A 17,244-nucleotide genomic window follows, 5' to 3' on the forward strand; every position below is an offset into this window, starting at 1 on the left:
GAATCATTGTAAATAATAAAAAGATCCCATTTTTTCGCTGAGGTTTGCAGATCTCTCTCTCTCTCTCTCTCTCTCTCTCTCTCTCTCTCTCTCTCTCTCTCTCTCTCTCTCTCTCTCTCGATTTCCATTTTGTGCACAAAAAGTATTCCAGCTGGTTTGTGAAGATCTCCACGTTCCATTTTGTGCACAAATAGTATTCCAGCTGGTTTGTGAAGACCTCCTCCTTATCAAGTGAATTAATAAACCATTTTGTGAGTTTTTTATTCTTTTTTTTTTTTTTTTTTCCTCACAATACATTTAAACTAAATAATTGTGATTTTGATTTGTGGCGGATTTAAGATGCATGGCAGGAGGATATTGACACATCATGATTTCCCATTAGTCATCATCATGCAGTCTCATTACGTGGCAATCTGCCATTGGCTTTAGTTTCAAACTCATCCTGGTGGTGTTCACAGAGAATAGATACACCCAATACAATAATGCTCACGTAAAGAAAGGGCCGTATTGATAATGGAGGAGAGATTCACGGGGACATAAATATAAATACGGAAACCTCCTACCTTACTCACAACCACCCTTACTCCTGTTTTTCGTCCCGCATTAATATCTTCATCTTCTTCCTCCTCGCAAAGAAACATCAATGGCGATACCGAGCTCAAAGCCTTTCCATCTTCTCCTTTTATTCTCGTTAGGTAAATCATGTTCTTGTCCCCTTTGAAAAACCCTTCTTTTAACTTTGGAATTAAAGCTAGTTCTTCGGTTATTGGATCATTTTCTTTCGCGTGCTTTCATATTGCAGGTACTATGGCTTCAGCTACCATATTTACCCTCCAGAATCAATGCACTTACACGGTGTGGCCTGGAACTCTCTCAGGAAACGGGCCGGTTCTCGGGGACGGCGGCTTTTCCTTGGCTCCTGGCAACTCCGTTCAGCTCACGGCTCAACCCGGCTGGTCCGGTAGGTTCTGGGCTCGAACAGGGTGCAACTTCGATTCATCCGGCAACGGTAAATGCATCACCGGTGATTGCGGCTCGCTGAAATGCGTCGGTGGTGGACAGCCACCCGTTACGTTAGCCGAGTTCACCATCGCGTTGGGTTCCACCGAGAAGGACTTCTACGACGTCAGCCTCGTCGACGGCTACAACGTCGGCATGGGAGTCAAGGCGACCGGCGGAAGCGGCGACTGTCAGTACGCCGGCTGCGTCGCTGACTTGAACGGTAAATGCCCGTCGCAGTTGCAGGTGGTAAGCGATTCAGGCTCGGTGGTGGCCTGCAAGAGCGCGTGCGCGGCATTTAACACGCCAGAATTTTGCTGCACGGGGGACCACTCGACGCCACAGACTTGCCCGCCGACACAATACTCGGAAATGTTCAAGAATGCCTGTCCGACCGCGTATAGTTATGCGTACGATGATGCTTCTAGCACTTGCACTTGTTCTGGGTCGAATTACTTGATCACGTTTTGCCCGACTCCTTCACGATCATTATTTTAAATTAGAGAAAATTAATTTCTAAATGTTTCTTTATTTATGGTTGTATTAACATTGGGACAAGTATTTCTGTTGGCTAGGTTTGTGTAGTTTTATATATAAGAAATAATTCGATGTTATTCTTCGCTTTAGCATGTTTATTTTTTGTACTTCGATTGACAGTTCTGATTTGTGTGAAGATTCCTTAATACTATTGACTTTTATTGTCATGTTCTAGTCTATGGAATTAGATGATTTGGTGGGAAAGAGAGCGACATGGGAGAGAAGATACTTCGCGAACTTGAGTCTTTCAATAAAAATGTAATAAACACATTAAAGGAGTGACCTTGAAGTAGTACTATTTCTTGAGTTGTTAGTTGATGTTATCCGAAATAACTTATTTGATGTGTTTACCTATCTTGTTTAAAGTCCTAATCATGTACTAATGAAATGTTTGGCATATATGTGCCATAACTTAATTAATGCACGTGGTGAAGATTTACTGATCAATAAAAACTTTGAAATCTCCATTTTGTATTATGGGAATACGTCGATTTAGGTTGTGTTTGAGTAATGAAGTGATCTCATATACTCTGTTAATAGTAGTGAAAAATTAATGAAAAATTATTAAATAGTAATACAAAATAATAAAAAATATGTAAAAAATAATAATAAAATAATTAATAGAATTGAAGTATTCTTCACCAGTACCTAAACCAACCATGAATCATTTATATTCTGTGTTCTTTAAAAACTTAAGCTAATAGAAAGGATTAGATTTAATGCTCATAGAAAGGAGTAGATTTAATACTCATGATCAGAAGATGAGGCCATTTATATTTTTTGTTAACAAAAGTTGAAAACTATTGGATAAACAAGATCAATACTATTTGGATGAGCCGCATGCCCATAATTTCTAATTAGGTTTGCCTCGGATTCTGTTGCAATTGGTAGGTTAAGTTATGACTTGATAGACCCTCTATATTCCTAATATTCTTCGCCTCTTTTTTTTTTTGCATTATTTTTCTAGGGTTATTATGTCATATATAATAGGAGAATCTACGAAACTCTACCGACCAAGGTTAAGCAGGTTTGGCATGCACTCAACTACGACCCTTTCAATCACGAAAAGGACATGTCTATTGCATGTTGCATGTCACAATATGCATTCTTAAATATTGCATGTCTGTAAATTAATGCTTCCCCGCCGGATCGAAGCTTCCGTCTCTGTTTTTTTCTTCGTGCAATAATGTTTCATGCTCAATCGGTTGCATTCATAATATCGTGTAATGTGGACATGTGCTCAATCGGTTGCAATGTCTTTATGAGCAGTGGCGTGAATGCACGTACGGACGTGCTCGATCTGTTTTGAAAATGTTGAAGAAACTTGTGAAAATAAATGTTAAGGCACCACGCACCATCATAGATTTTAAAATATATCGGAGGTGGTGCAAATTGTAATCCATCTATTTTTGCATTTATCTTCCTACTTTCCTTATTTCTTTTCTCAAATTTTGTTAGGATACTATGTAATGAGTTTAGTAAAATATTGGAACTATTGGTACCCGAGGATCAACACCTCCTCTTTGGTCCCTTAGCGGTCTCTCTCTACCACAACCCGCAAGCCCCATTTTTTTTTACTTTTGCCCCCAGCTCGAGAATCAAATATACTCCATTGGGAGATTCTAGATTTTTGCGACGATGTATAATGTGATGGAGTTTGAATTTTTTAACTATCTTTTGATTAAAAGAGTTGTCATATTTGGCCACCATATCGTGAAGACAAGGCAGTGGACTTCCCCAACAGCTACTTCAAGATAAATTGTAGTCACTACAATCCCCATGGCCTACAGTCATGGAACTACAATCCCACTCTCAGATTGTATAAAAACCGCCACTTTGTGCAGCTCCCTCCTAGTAGGGAAAGGCATGAAACATATATTTGCTTCTATGGCCCATTTCTTTTTCTTTTTATATAGTGTTGTATTAGTTAAGAAAGAGCATTTTTTAGGATCCCCCTACCCCTTACTCATGTATTTCTATATTCCTTAATTATAATGTATCGAAATTGCTTAGGAAAAAAAATGTTAAACCACAAATTTCACCAACAGGTTGGATGGAAGAAAAAGTGATCATCCTTGATCCACAATAGTGGTTGGGTGAAATACTCGTGCATCGATACGACATGCTTGAGTTTATCAGTGGTAGCAAATAATAAATAAAATCATTTATATAAGAGAAAGATACATAGATTTATGTGGTTCAACATAAGCCTATGTCCATGGGATATTTGGAGGGCAAATCCACTATAATAGGTGATTTGTGCAGCGTCTTAAGGTCTCTTGTATTTCACAATACAATGGAGGTTGACGACACCTTAGCCTAGAGAAAATAATCGTTCTAGAGTCTCCTAGTTGAGGTAGAAGAAGATTTTCAAGAGAGAGAGCTCTCCAAAAGCCATATGATGTCTTCCCAGAGGTCCCCGTTAGATTCGATCACCCTATCCCCTGGTCTTGGGTAGGAAAGCTCGCTTTATTGGGGTCTTTGGGGTGGTTAGTGAGAAATGTCAGCTTTAAGACACTTCACCTTATCCCTATGCATGCCTGAATTCACTTTCTCTCCCACCCCTTGTCTTGTCTTGTCCTCCTTCTTTTTTCCATCCTACTTTTTAATGATAGCCTTATGGTGGACTGGGCCTGGCATATTTTGGGAGGAGCTATTTTATCCTTAACGGGTGCCCGTGATTCTTAAGGCTAACTTGTTTCAACAAGAATGCCTTGGGAATCTTTTAGTTGAGAAAATATAGATACTCCGTGGAAGTCGATGGAATACGAATATAGAAAAATTGTCGCTAGTTTTTTCTTGTTGTGTGATTCAACAAGGATCTTCAAGTGCAAAGATATGTGGATTTTCAGAAAAGGTTGTAAGGGATGTGCCTTTAGGAGCTTATTTCTGCATAGGATAGCCAAGCAAATTTGTGGTTGAACTAGTCAATGATACTGGTGAGGTGCGCGTACTTACATTTGCATTGCTACAAGTGCGAGTAGATTCTTTGTCCTCATGAGGTGATTTGTCATTTGAAGGTTAAGGTGTGTTCGTCGTAACTTGCACTTAGATGGTCAGGGAGCTCTTCGACTCCCTGGGTCCATTCCAAGCAGTTTTTGAGCCCATAAATCATTCTTAAAGGTAACCCGCGCAAGGTGGCTACAAAGCTCAGAAGCTCATTCCAAGAGATCAAATGTGCTATGCACTTGTAGAGCTCAGAAGCCCATTCTAGGAGGTATCCTACGCAAGGCGGTTGTGATTTGAGTGTCAAGACCCAACGTTTCTCAAATAAGATGCTCAGCCACATTGTTTTAACAAGAGCAGTACTTGGTCGCGTTGATGTTGGGTAGTGGGGGATGAAGCTCCACTGCACTGCTATGGTGGGAGGCATACTCGACCACACTAATAGATTTTCACCAAAATTCAAACAAGTTAGTTTAGATAGCCAAAACTACAAGCTAAAGACTTGCAAACCTCAATTGTTCCACAAGGGTATGAGAAGTTGCTTTGAAGATTCGTCGGGTGAGAGTGTAGTGACCACTCAGCTTTGGTTCAGCATGAGACAGACTCGACTGCACTAGCAAGGATCAACGCCATTAAGAAAGTGGTGTCACCCATGGAGATTCACTGAGTCCCGAGTGTAAGGACCACTCACCTTTGGTTCGGAGGTAGAAGGACTCAACCACACTGGTGAGTATCGACACCCTTAATAAAGTGATGTCATCTGTGGAGATTGGCTAGGTGTGAGTGTAGCAATCACTCGGCCTCGTTGGTGCAAGTGTAGAGACCACTTGGCTTTGCTTAAGAAGGTGCTTGATGGCGCTGAGGGGTAACCCGTGTGCTCCAATGGGGTTAGACCCAGCGGGAGAGATGCTAGACTATGGGAGAGATGTGAGTGTGTCAACCAAAACCAAGACCACTCAGCTTTGGTTTGGCTAAAGACAGACTCGACCACACTGGCAAGGATTGATACCCTAAAGAAAGTGGAGATTTTCCAAGTGCAAGAGTAGTGACCCCTCAACTTTAGTTCAGTGGAAGACGAACTCAACCACACTGGTGAGGACGGACACCCTTAGGAAAGTGGTGCCATCCATGGAGATTCGCTGAGTGCGAGTGTAGCAACCACTTGGCTTTGGTTCAGTGAGAGATAGACTTAACCGTACCAGCGAGGATCGAAACCCTTAAGAAAGTGGTGCCTTCCATAGAGATTCATCAGGTGTGAGGTAGTGACCATTCGGCTTTGTTCGACAGGAGACAGACTCGATGGCACTAGTGAAGATTAACACCTTTAAGAAACCGGTGCCATCCGAGGAGATTTTCCAAGTGTGAGTGTAATGACCACTCAACTTTGGTTCGCAAGAGACGGACTCGACCACCTTGGTAAGGATCCATACCCTTAAGAAAGTGGTGCCATCCGTGGAGATTTGCCGTGTGCGAGTGTAGCAACCACTCAACTTTGGTTCGGTGGGAGAAGGACTTAACTGCATTGGTGAGGATCAACACCCTTAAGAAAGTCATGCCATCTATGGAGATTCATCAGGTGCTGTGTGGCAACCACTCGGCTCTACTTTGGCTAGAGGCATACTTGATTGCACTACTATAGGGGGAGCGATGCTCAATAGCACTACTATGGAGCGAGACGTGCTCAACCGACAACCGCCCTACTCCAGTTGAGAGGTATACTTGACTGCTCTGAGATATTTTTTCCTAAGACCATATAGTTTAGTGTAAACAATTCAAATTACAAGCTAGAGACTTGCAAACCTGAGCCATCTTGTGATGGCTTAAGGTACATAGAAGAGGCTTGTCAGCAACCATGCTTTGGAAATAATGAAGATCTAAAGTGCTCGTGATTCTAAGTAGTGTCTAAGAGAGGCCTCGTAGATGGTATCCCAAAACAGGTGAGTGACTTCTAAGCTTCCTGTCTTGTGGGGTAGGATTTTTGCCGCAAGTCCTCTTTTTTCATTTGCTTATGTTGGGGCTTTCGCTTGGGACGTGGATTGTTCATATTTGCCTCTATGTAAGACTAGCAAGCAAAGTATGTTCCAAAGTGCATAGCCACAAGGGATTCCATGGAATCTCAAGAATTTTTGTGGGAGAGACCTTCATAAATTAAATTAGTTAGCAAAAATAGATGTAGATAGTAAGTGAATAAGCTACCACAAGCCATTTGGCTCTCGATTGCTCATAGTGCAGTGGCTGTGTATGGGGTGTTGTGTGGTGAGTTGCCCCCCTCATCATTCTTCCATGCACTACATCTTGATAAGGTGCGTTCCCAATGCGTCTCCACAGTGGGCAAGTAAAACTTTGCTTTTCATTATCCGCATGGCTCAGGGGGCTTGCCAAATGATTATGCTTGTTGCTTGCTCATGATGCTTATGGCCTTTGTCTTCACATGCTTCGATCCTTCATTGCTTGCTTTTTGCTACCCGTAACGTTCTTCCTTGCTCACATTGTATGGACTTCTACCACGAGCATGACTCCCACTAGCCTTGCTTCATTCATACACGTTGGTTGGTAATCATGGTAGGCCTGTTGCCTGCACTGTTCTGTCCATTGCCCACAACATTATGTTCTTTTCCTGTCTATTGCCCACAATTTCTTGTCTATTGCCTATAGTTTTCTATCTATTGCCTATAGTTTTCTGTCTATTGCCTATAGATTCCTTCCTGTTGCCCGTACCCCACTAACCCTTTTCCTCCCGTACGTGTTGGTCAATAATCATGGTGGGCCTGTTGCTCGTGGATGCTAAGTGCTTTTCATCTAAGCTGTTTGTTCATGGTTATCGCCTGCCATGGAAATTGGCAAGTTGGGCGACGTTCTCCTGACCGACGTTAACCACAGGAGGTGGTAGGCAAAACCCACAAGCCAATGCTTACCCCACAAGACGTAAGGCATTATTGTGATTGAGAAGACTTTGCGAGCACCCAAGTGCATGGTGTTGTAAGCCACCAAGTGCATGGTGTTGCAAAATGCCACGCATTGTCACCACATTGATAGAGCCACTCCTCATACCACAATCAGTCCCAATAAAACCTTTAGACATAGAATCATCCCAGGGAAATACTACTACTATTAGACTCTTCAGGATGATATGGTGTAATTTGGTCATCCTCGATGATGCTTCATAAAGCTGTCTCTCGATTTCTATTCATCGATGATTTGCTAGAGGTTAAGCATGCTTAAGCACTGGGACCTCCATCATGGTGCGATGGACATGCATTGTGCTACTTTTGTGAAGCCTTGTGTGGCAAGGTTCCAAAGTGGCCGGGTGAGATTTTGCTTTTCGTCGCCCATACTATAGGTGAGCTCCTTGCCCAGCATTTTTGGTATAGTGCATGAGCTTCACCGGGTAAGCCCATGCTTGTCCGAGGTGGCTTCTAGTCATGTTTTTCGATGTGGAGGGCAACAACTTGCCCTCCCACCATTTCCTTTGGGTTGCCCGCCATGGGAGTGGTGAGTTTCAATGAGCCTGTCCAGCACTTGCCCATGCTCTTGCCTGTGGTATGAGCTGCTCAGGGTTGGTGGACTCACTGCCAACTGCCATGGGGGCGAGCAAGGTCTTCATGGGCAAGGAAGGCCCATGATGAGCAAGACCTTCATGGGCAAAGATCGATGATGGGGCTACTCACAGCGAATGGCAAGCTGGGCAACTTGGTTGCTCTCCTATGGTGACCATTAGCTCATCGATGCGTTATGAGGATGCAAAGGATTCTTGTTAGTCGTGGGAATGCAGCACTAGTCGCAACAAATACCAACAAGCAGACATTGTGCCCACCAGTGTCTTCACGATATCATGCATATGGTTGACAGGTCTTCCACCCGTCAACCTCCATCATTACATAGGCCTACCCACGGTGACAAACATTGTCTCCGACTATTTATGGTGTGCTTGGACGTGGATCCCATGACTACCACTGCCTCTATGTTGCCAAAGTCTTACGTGCGAGGCATGCCCGCTACGGACCAGTCCTCGATACATTGCCATGCCCCTATGCAACATATGCCACTGACCCGAGGCCAAATGTGGTGACACTCATCGTGATGGCAACAAAAAATGCTTGCAACATTGGCTAGGCTAAGCTAGCCTCTACAATGAGTGTCGGGTGTTTGTGTTGAGTGAACTCCCATGGTGAGTAAAGGTGATGGCAGCAAGGAACTCTATGGTAGGCAAAGCTCCCGTGGTCAAGGACCACCACACCAGTGACAGAGGATACCGATGAGTTAGATGGTGACTATTGGTGACCTCGCTAGCTCCTGATTGGCTAGTGAGGTTCTTCACGCCTATTTCTAAGATGCTCTACGGTGAGAAACTGGCAAGAGAATTCCTCTCATCGCTTTCTGGAGGGAGACATGAGATTGAGTTAAAATATTGTATATTTTATATATTTAAAACCAATGTATTTTAATTACTTCATGACATTATTATTGATTTTAGATGGAAAAATGGTTAATAGATATAAATTTGAGTTGTAATTTAAATTGTTTAATATCATGGTTTATACTTAAAAAGTTATAACCTCCGACTTAATTCAGCGATATTTCTTCACATGAACAATGTTTTTCTTTGATATTATTTTTTTACTTTTTAATTTATTTTTGGTTTTCTATTTTTTTTGGTGTGTTGTTTCTTTTCCTTATTTTTACTTTTCCTTTGATTTTTTAGTTTCTGAGTTCCTGTCTTTAGATCAAATACATGCAATTTTAGCACATGACCAGCTTGATTTTGGACAAGAAGCCAAAGAAAAAAAAACACATGCAGATGGTTCCGTGGGACCCACTCATTATTTTATGGAAGCACAAGCACACACAGCAATTGCATTTCAACCATCATGCAGTGGACTTTGCAACAAGAAAAGAAAAGGTTAACATTTTTATGTGCTGAGAATGGACTTATGGGGTGTCATGTAGCAGGTTTTGGAGAGATTAGAGGAGTGATTCATGACGAGGGGCACGGAGATAGGTTTGAAAAAAAAAAGTTGGTGAGTGCTGGCTTTGGTGGACCCTGAATGAGAAAGTTGTAGGAGGGGCTGAAAGTCGTAGGAGAGCAAGTTTTGAAAAACAAAAGGCAGGTGTTTTTTGGTGGACGCAGACGAAATGAAAGATGTTTACGGAAGGATAAAAACTGACTTACTGGAACAAAATGTGAAGGAAGCCTATAGGGAGAGGCTACTAACTAGAAAAGAAAGGATCTGTAAAGGGCTCTATTGGTGGTGTTTCCTCATTGGGAAATTTTCTTATCACAACAATGGAAGGCTTCGGTAGCTTTTTCATGGTCACTATTTTTCAACCCTAGAGTATGAGAGAACGAATGCTTGGGAGCTAGTTTCTTCTTGACGTGGAGATGCTAGTTCCTAAAAAGGAAATAAACTGAATTACGGAGACTGAACGAAGGAAGCTTACGGGAGAAAGAAAGGAGATGCTTGGAGGGGACTGAACATACGGCTTGGCTTCTTTGTCAAAGGAGCATTTTTTTTCTTACTATGAAAGACCTTTCAAAAGAGAATGCAAGGGGAGCAGCCGGAGAGAAAGAAAGGTTGAGAAAGACTTTCAGTAGCTGGAGGTGCTCTGTTTTTAGAGGAAAAAATAGAGAGCTTGGGGCTTGGTTGGATGAAAGGAAGTGAAGTCAAGCAGCAGCTTTACAGATAGACGGTGTGAGACTTGGACGGGGGGGACGGAAAGACTTCAGAAAGAGTAAGGAGTTTCGTGTGGGAGAGTACTGACTTTTTCATTTTTCTTGGCTGGATACTAGACACTAGACGCTGGACACTGTGGGTAGGACGGAAGGAACGCTAGACTTCATTCAACACGGGAGAGAAGTTTTCTATTCGGGCTTGGGCTTGTGAGAGGTCTAGAGCTTTTGTGAAAGCAGTTGGACAGCAGGTGATCTCTTGGGCTTGCTAGTTTTGAGCATAGAGAGAGAGAGAGAGAGAGAGAGAGAGAGAGAGAGAGAGAGAGAGAGAGAGAGAGAGAGAGAGAGAGAGAGAGAGAGAGAGAGAGGAAAAAAAGAACTAAGGAACAAGAGACAAGAGAGAGTTTTTTTTTTGGACTGAAGGGACAGGGAGTTTTTTTTTTAGGGGGGGTTCATCATCACTTTACTTTTGCTCTATGTTTTAGATTATTTTTCTAATGTTAATTTGTGCATTTTATTTTAGTTGTCTTATGGAGAATATTTTTATGATTTTCGTAACTCTTGTGATGAACATGGTTGGCTAAATTCTCATATTAAGGTTAGAGGTAAAGTTTAATGATTTAAACATTATTTTAGAATCGACATTGGAATTTATATTGTGAGTTTGATTGATTGAATGGTTTTATTATTAGATATTTTGATTATATTTCTCTTTATTCAATATGATTTTTTAATACAGTGAATGCTTGAAAAATTCTTATGATATTCAAATGAGTTTGTAAATGTTATAATCATCAATCATTCTTGATTAATCATTAGTGACTATTTTTCTTGACCTTAAATGCTAAATCCTCCAATTAAATGGAATCATTATTATTGTTTAATTGATGTAAATCGATCAGAAACAATACTCTAAATTATTAGATGAATCCTCGAAACCTTAGTCTTTCACCATATCAATTTATTTTATCATTTTAGTTTTATTCTATTATTTTAAAAATCTTCACTCAGTAATTTTATTTTATATTCAATTACACATTTCTTTTAGTAATTTCTTTTCATTGTTTGAGTTTATCTTCTTTTATCACATAAGTGAATCCATGTCGATTCAACCATGTTAGATACTACAACACCTGTATACTTGCAGGTAAAACCGCACTAAATTTTTGGTTCATTAGTTTGAGTCAAAGTTTAGGCACAACAAGTTTTTGGCGCCGTTGTCGGGAATTGCAATGTGTGATAAGATATTTTTTTTTTAAGAAAAGAAAAATAAAATTACTGATCTTTTGCTAACTTTCTCATATTTTTTTACAGGTACAATTTTTGTTATTTTTATGTAAAATGGATCGAGTAACATTGCCTTCATATTCATATCATTTGGTAATCTCGTTCTATTTTGTTTTTCTTGCATGTTTTGCATTTAGTTTTTAGAATAGAAGATTTTAGGTGGTGCATGCATTAATTAATTTTGAGACCTGTCCACACCTTTTAGTTTTTGAATGTACTTGAGCCTCTATGATGAATGATCTTGTTGCAACGTAATCAAACTGGTAGATTGAGAAAAGAGAAAATTGCTTTAAAAGAATTCGTTGATAGGTTGTCTGGTAATTCCAAAAATTATCATTCTAATACCATGGCTGACAATGATAGTGCTCATGACAAACTCGAAAATGAGGAAATTCAAAATAATCCACCAATGAGAACTTTGCGCGAGTATTTGCAGCCAACAAGGACAAGTACTCCATCTTGCATGTTTTTTCCTACGAATATGGGAAATTTTAATTTAAAACCTGGATTAATTCAATTACTTCCCAAGTTTCATGGCTTAAACTCAGAAAGTCCTTATATGCATCGGAAAGAATTTGAAGAGGTTTATGCAACTTTACAAAACCAAACTATCATTGATGTTAGATTAAAGTTGTTCTCATTCTCTTTGAAAGAAAAATCTAAAAATTGGCTAAATTCTTTAAGACCAAGATCTATTGGCACATGGCAATAAATCAAAGAGAATTTTTGAAAAAGTTTTTTCCTTCTCATAGGACCAACACTTTTAGCATAAACATTATGAATTTTTCTCAAAAAGAAAATGAATTTTCAGTGTTGGGAGCGTTTTAAAGAATTATTGCTAACTTGCCCACATCACAGCTATGAGACTTGGCGCACTGTTAGTTTTTTCTATGAAGGTTTATCATCTCAAATGTGCTAGTTTGTAGAAATGATGTGTAATGGTGAATTTTTAGATAAAGATCCTGATGATGCTTGGGACTATTTTGACCAATTGACTGAAAATGCTCAATCTTAGGGCAACACAGATCGTTCTGATTGGTCAAATAAGCCCAAGCTCAATGCTATGTCTCAAGAGGGTATATATGTCCTTAAAGGAAATGATGATGTGAATGTCAGGATAACAAGTTTGACAAGAAAAGTCCAGGCCATAGAACTTAGAAAGGTAAATTCGGCTAAGGCCAATGAAAAAGAAGAAGAGAATTGTGGCATATGTGAGATTAGTGGACACCTAACTCAAGATTGTCCAATAATCCCTACTTTTAAAAAGGTGTTGCACGAACAAGAAAATGCATTGAATTCTTATAGGAGACCATTTTCTTCTCCTTATTCGGAAACATATAATCCTGGATGGAAAAATCACCCAAACTTTAGTTGGAGGAACAAGTCCAATTCAAATCAAAATCCTCAAGGGCCTTCTTCTTCTACTCCTTATTTGCCTCCACATAAGAAAACCCATGAGGAAACATTACAAACTTTTATGTAGGGGCAAGTCAATATTAACACTCAGACAATGCAGGCCATTAATGAGATGAGAAGTTCCATTAGCGACTTAACATCTGCATTTCACCCTCAAGAAAATGGTAAGTTTTCTGCTCAATCTTAGCCGAATCCCAAAGGGAAATTTGAGATAAAAAATTCAAATTCTTCTAATTCAAAATTTAAACATGACAAATCCATCACCACTCTACGCAATGGAAAAACAATTGATAAGAGTATTTCAATGAAGGTTGATGAGACTAACAATTCTTTAAATTTCAAGAGTGATGGTGAACTTGATAAGGTCGAACTAGATATGCCTATGAATGCCCCAATAGCTGCTCCATTTCCCCAAAGGTTGCAACATTCTCACAAATTGGTTTAAAATGCTGATATTCTTGAGATTTTCAAACAAATGAAAATTAACATTCTTTTGTTGGATGCAATTAAACAGATTTCATCTTACGCTAAATTTTTGAAAGATTTGTTTACAGTGAAACGCACGATGAAAGTGTAAAAGAAGTCTTTCCTCACAGAACAGGTAAGCGTCATCCTTCAAAATAATTCTCCTCTAAAGTATAAAGACCTAGGTTGTCCAAAAATTTCCTGTGTAATTGGAAATTTTAAAATTGAAAAAACCTTACTTTAAATTGAAAAAGGCTTACTTGACCTTGGATCTAGTGTTAACCTCCTACCCTACTCGGTATATAAGTAGTTGGATCTTGGTGAACTTAAACCCACTGAAGTAACGCTCCAACTTGCTAACCGTTCAATTAAAATACCAAGAGGGATAGTTGAGGATGTGTTAGTGCAAGTAAGCAAATTTTATTTTCCAGTGAATTTTATTGTTTTGGACACAGAACCTGTCTTTGATGTTTGCCCTCAAATTTCTATAATTTTGGGTAGATCATTCCTTGCGACCTCAAATACTTTAATAAATTATAGGAGTTGTGTGATGATAATTTCTTTTGGTAACATGACATTAGAGTTAAATATTTTCAATATTTGTAAATAACCTGGTGATAATGATGATATGCATGAAGTAAATTTGATCCAAACTCTTGTTCAAAATAAATTTGACTTGTCAATTTTTTCTGACCCTCTCAAGGCTTGTTTGGTTCATGGTAAAAATTTTGATGATGATTCTGTACTTGCATCTATGAATTTTTTGTTAGAATCTACTCCTATAATGGACACTGATAAATGGAGGACATGTTTTGAGAAATTGCCACCTCATGATGTCGTGTCCCTCTCCTCAAGTGTGCAAACACCAAAACTTGACTTAAAACCTCTACTTGCTGATCTCAAATGTGCATTTTTAGGCCAAGCAGAGATATTACCAGTGGTCATCTCATCAAAACTGGATGAAATTCATGAGAGAAAATTAATTGGTGTTCTCATTGAACACAAAGAGGCAATAGGATGGACCATAGCTGATATCAAAGGTATCAGTCATTTGATTTGTCCCACATGATATATCTAGAAGACAATGCTAAGCCCTTTAAAGAGATGCAACTTAGACCAAACCCCAACATGAAAGAGGTTGTCAAAGTGAAGGTGTTAAAACTTCTAGATATACGGATCATTTACCCTATTTCTGATAACAAATGGGTTAATCCCTTGCAGGTGGTACCTAAGAAATCTGGTGTGACTGTAGTTAAGAATGTTGATAATGAATTGATCCCAACTAGAGTTACTATTGGTTGGCATATGTGCATTGACTACAAAAAACTAAATTTTGTAACTAGGAATGATCATTTTCCCCTACCATTCATGGATCAAATCATTGAACGTGCAGAGCGAGCCATAAATTTTATTGCTTCCTAGATGGTTATTCTGGATATAACCAAATTAATATTGTTCCTGAGGATCAAGAAAAGACCACTTTTACATGTCCATTTGATACCTTTGCATATTGAAGGATGCCATTCGCTTTGTAATGTTTCTACTACATTTCAAAGATGCATGATGAGCATATTCAGTGACATGGTAGAGCGTTTCGTTGAAATATTCATGGATGACTTTTCTATTTTTGATTATTCATTTAATGAATATTTGACTCATTTGGAAACAGTGCTGATTAGATGCAAATAAAAGAATTTTATTTTAAACTAAAAAAAGTGTCATTTTATGATCACTCAATGGATTGTCCTTGGTCACATTGTCTCTTTTCAAGGAATTGAAGTGGAAAAGGTCAAGATTAAATTAATTTCTAAATTGCACATCCCAAAGAACATCAAGGATATCAGATCTTTTCTAGGTCATGCAGGTTTCTACAGGAGGTTCATTAAAGACTTAAGCACAACTTCTAGACCTTTGTGCAATTTATTGTTAAAGGAAAATTCTTTTGTGTGGACTGATGATTGTAAGTTAGCTTTTACAAAACTAAAAGGTATGTTAATCTCAACCCCAATTATGCAATCAACTAATTAAAATTTACCATTTGAAATTATGTGTGATGCTAATGATTATGCTATTGGAGCTATGTTGGTAAGGACAAAAAGCCTTGTGCTATTTATTATGCAAGTAGAACTTTAAATAGTGCTCAAATGAATTATTCAACAATAGAAAAAGAGTTACTTGCAATAAGTTTTACACTTGAAAAATTTTGCTCTTATTTGATTGGATCTCAAATTGTCATTTTTACTGATCATACTGCATTGAAATACCTTTTAACAAAAAAAGATGCAAAGCCTAGGTTACTTAGACGGAACCTTTTGCTACAAGAATTTGATTTCATAATTAAAGATAAAATAAATGAGTTGAGAATGTTGTTGCTGATCATCTGTCTAAACTTGTTCTTTCAGATTCCATAGAGACAATTTCTATTAGAGACAATTTCTACTAGAGACACATTCCCAGATGAGCAACTTTTTAGTATATCTCAATTGCCTTAGTATGCTGACATCACTAATTTTCTTGCTACATGTGAAATTTCCCACATTTGGACTCAACAAAACAAGAGGAAGTTTTTTGTAGAGGTAAAAAAAATCTTTTGGGATGATCCATATTTGTTTAAATATTGCCCGGATCATATAATTAGACGATGTGTTCCCAATAGCGAATTTCAAAGTGTGATGTCTTTTTGTCACTCAGAGGCATGTGGTGGTCATTTTTCTGGAAAGAAAACAGCTCTTAAAATTTTGTAATGTGGTTTCTATTGGTCTACCATTTTCAAGGACACCCATGAATTTTGTAAAACTTGTGAGCATTGTCAAAAATTAGAAGGGATTACCCGCCGAAATATGATGCTATTAAATCCAATGTTGGTTGTTGAAATATTTGATTGTTGGGGCATCGATTTCATGGGACCCTTCCCAGTTTCTTTTGGTAATCTCTACATTTTGATAGCTGTTAATTATGTGTCCAAATGGATCGAGGATGCTCCATGCAAGAACTACAATCACAAAATTGTGCTAAAATTTTGAAAGAAAATATTTTATCAAGGTTTGGAACACCTTGAGCCATTATCAGTGATGGGGGTAAACATTTTTGTAATAAACCTTTTGAGACTGTAATGCGAAAATATGGTATTAATCATAAGGTTGTTATCCCTTATCATCCACAAACAAGTGGCCAAGTTGAGGTATCTAATCGGGAGATCAATTTTTTTTTTTTTGAAAAGACGGTTAACCCAAGTTACAAAAATTGGTCTTTACGACTAACTAAAGTACTTTGGGCATACTATATTGCTTTTAAAATCTCGATTGGTATGTCCCCATATCAACTCATTTTTAGAAAGGCGTGTCACTTGCCTGTGGAATTGGAACACGAAGCTTATTAGGCAATTAAGTAATTTAATTTTGATGTGGATAAAACTTACACTCTTCGTAAGTTTCAGCTTAATAAGTTAGAGAAAATTGGGAATGAAGCTTATGAAAACTCTCATGTTTCCAAAGAGAGAATGAAAATTTTTCATGATAAAAATATTTTTCGAAAGTCTTTTGAGCCTTCCCAAAAAGTTTTGTTGTATAATTCAAGGCTTCATTTGTTTCCTGACAAACTTCGATCCCAATGGATCAGTCGCTTTATTGTAAAAATTGTTTATCCTTTTGGGGCCATTGAAATAAAAAAACTCAGATAATGGTAATGTTTTTAAAGTTAATGAACAAAAGTTGAAACCATTTTTAGGTGATTTTACTCCAGAGGCTGAGTCCATTACTCTGGAGGATCCTGCTTATCAGAATTAATTTCTAATTCCTCATTATATATACCGTATTTGTTTGTTTTGTTTTTCTTTCTTTTGCTTTTTGTGTCTTCTAACTTTGATAGAAATCTTCTCCTTATATGCAGTCGAGTATCTGATCAAGTGACTTCTTTCCTCTCTGTTT

The 17,244-nt window shown here is 38.6% G+C and overlaps 1 protein-coding gene across 1 annotated transcript; it reads left to right on the top strand.

Annotated features, from left to right (window-relative positions):
* The first annotated feature begins 536 nt into the window (after positions 1–536).
* On the top strand, positions 537–1,625 carry LOC122295698 (pathogenesis-related protein 5-like). Its single transcript, XM_043104784.1, has 2 exons — positions 537–695; positions 803–1,625. The coding sequence occupies exons 1-2, from the start codon at positions 644–646 to the stop codon at positions 1,495–1,497; spliced, it is 747 nt and encodes a 248-aa protein (XP_042960718.1). The 5' UTR covers positions 537–643; the 3' UTR covers positions 1,498–1,625.
* Positions 1,626–17,244: the final 15,619 nt, after the last annotated feature.

This window comes from Carya illinoinensis, chromosome 15 (assembly GCF_018687715.1).
Source record: "Carya illinoinensis cultivar Pawnee chromosome 15, C.illinoinensisPawnee_v1, whole genome shotgun sequence".
NCBI lineage: Eukaryota > Viridiplantae > Streptophyta > Magnoliopsida > Fagales > Juglandaceae > Carya > Carya illinoinensis.

Coding starts and splice junctions, on each gene's coding strand:
- LOC122295698 (XM_043104784.1), top strand. CDS start 644: ATGGCGATACCGAGCTCAAAGCCTTTCCATCTTCTCCTTTTATTCTCG. Junction 696..802: donor TCTCCTTTTATTCTCGTTAG/GTAAATCATGTT, acceptor TTCATATTGCAG/GTACTATGGCTTCAGCTACC.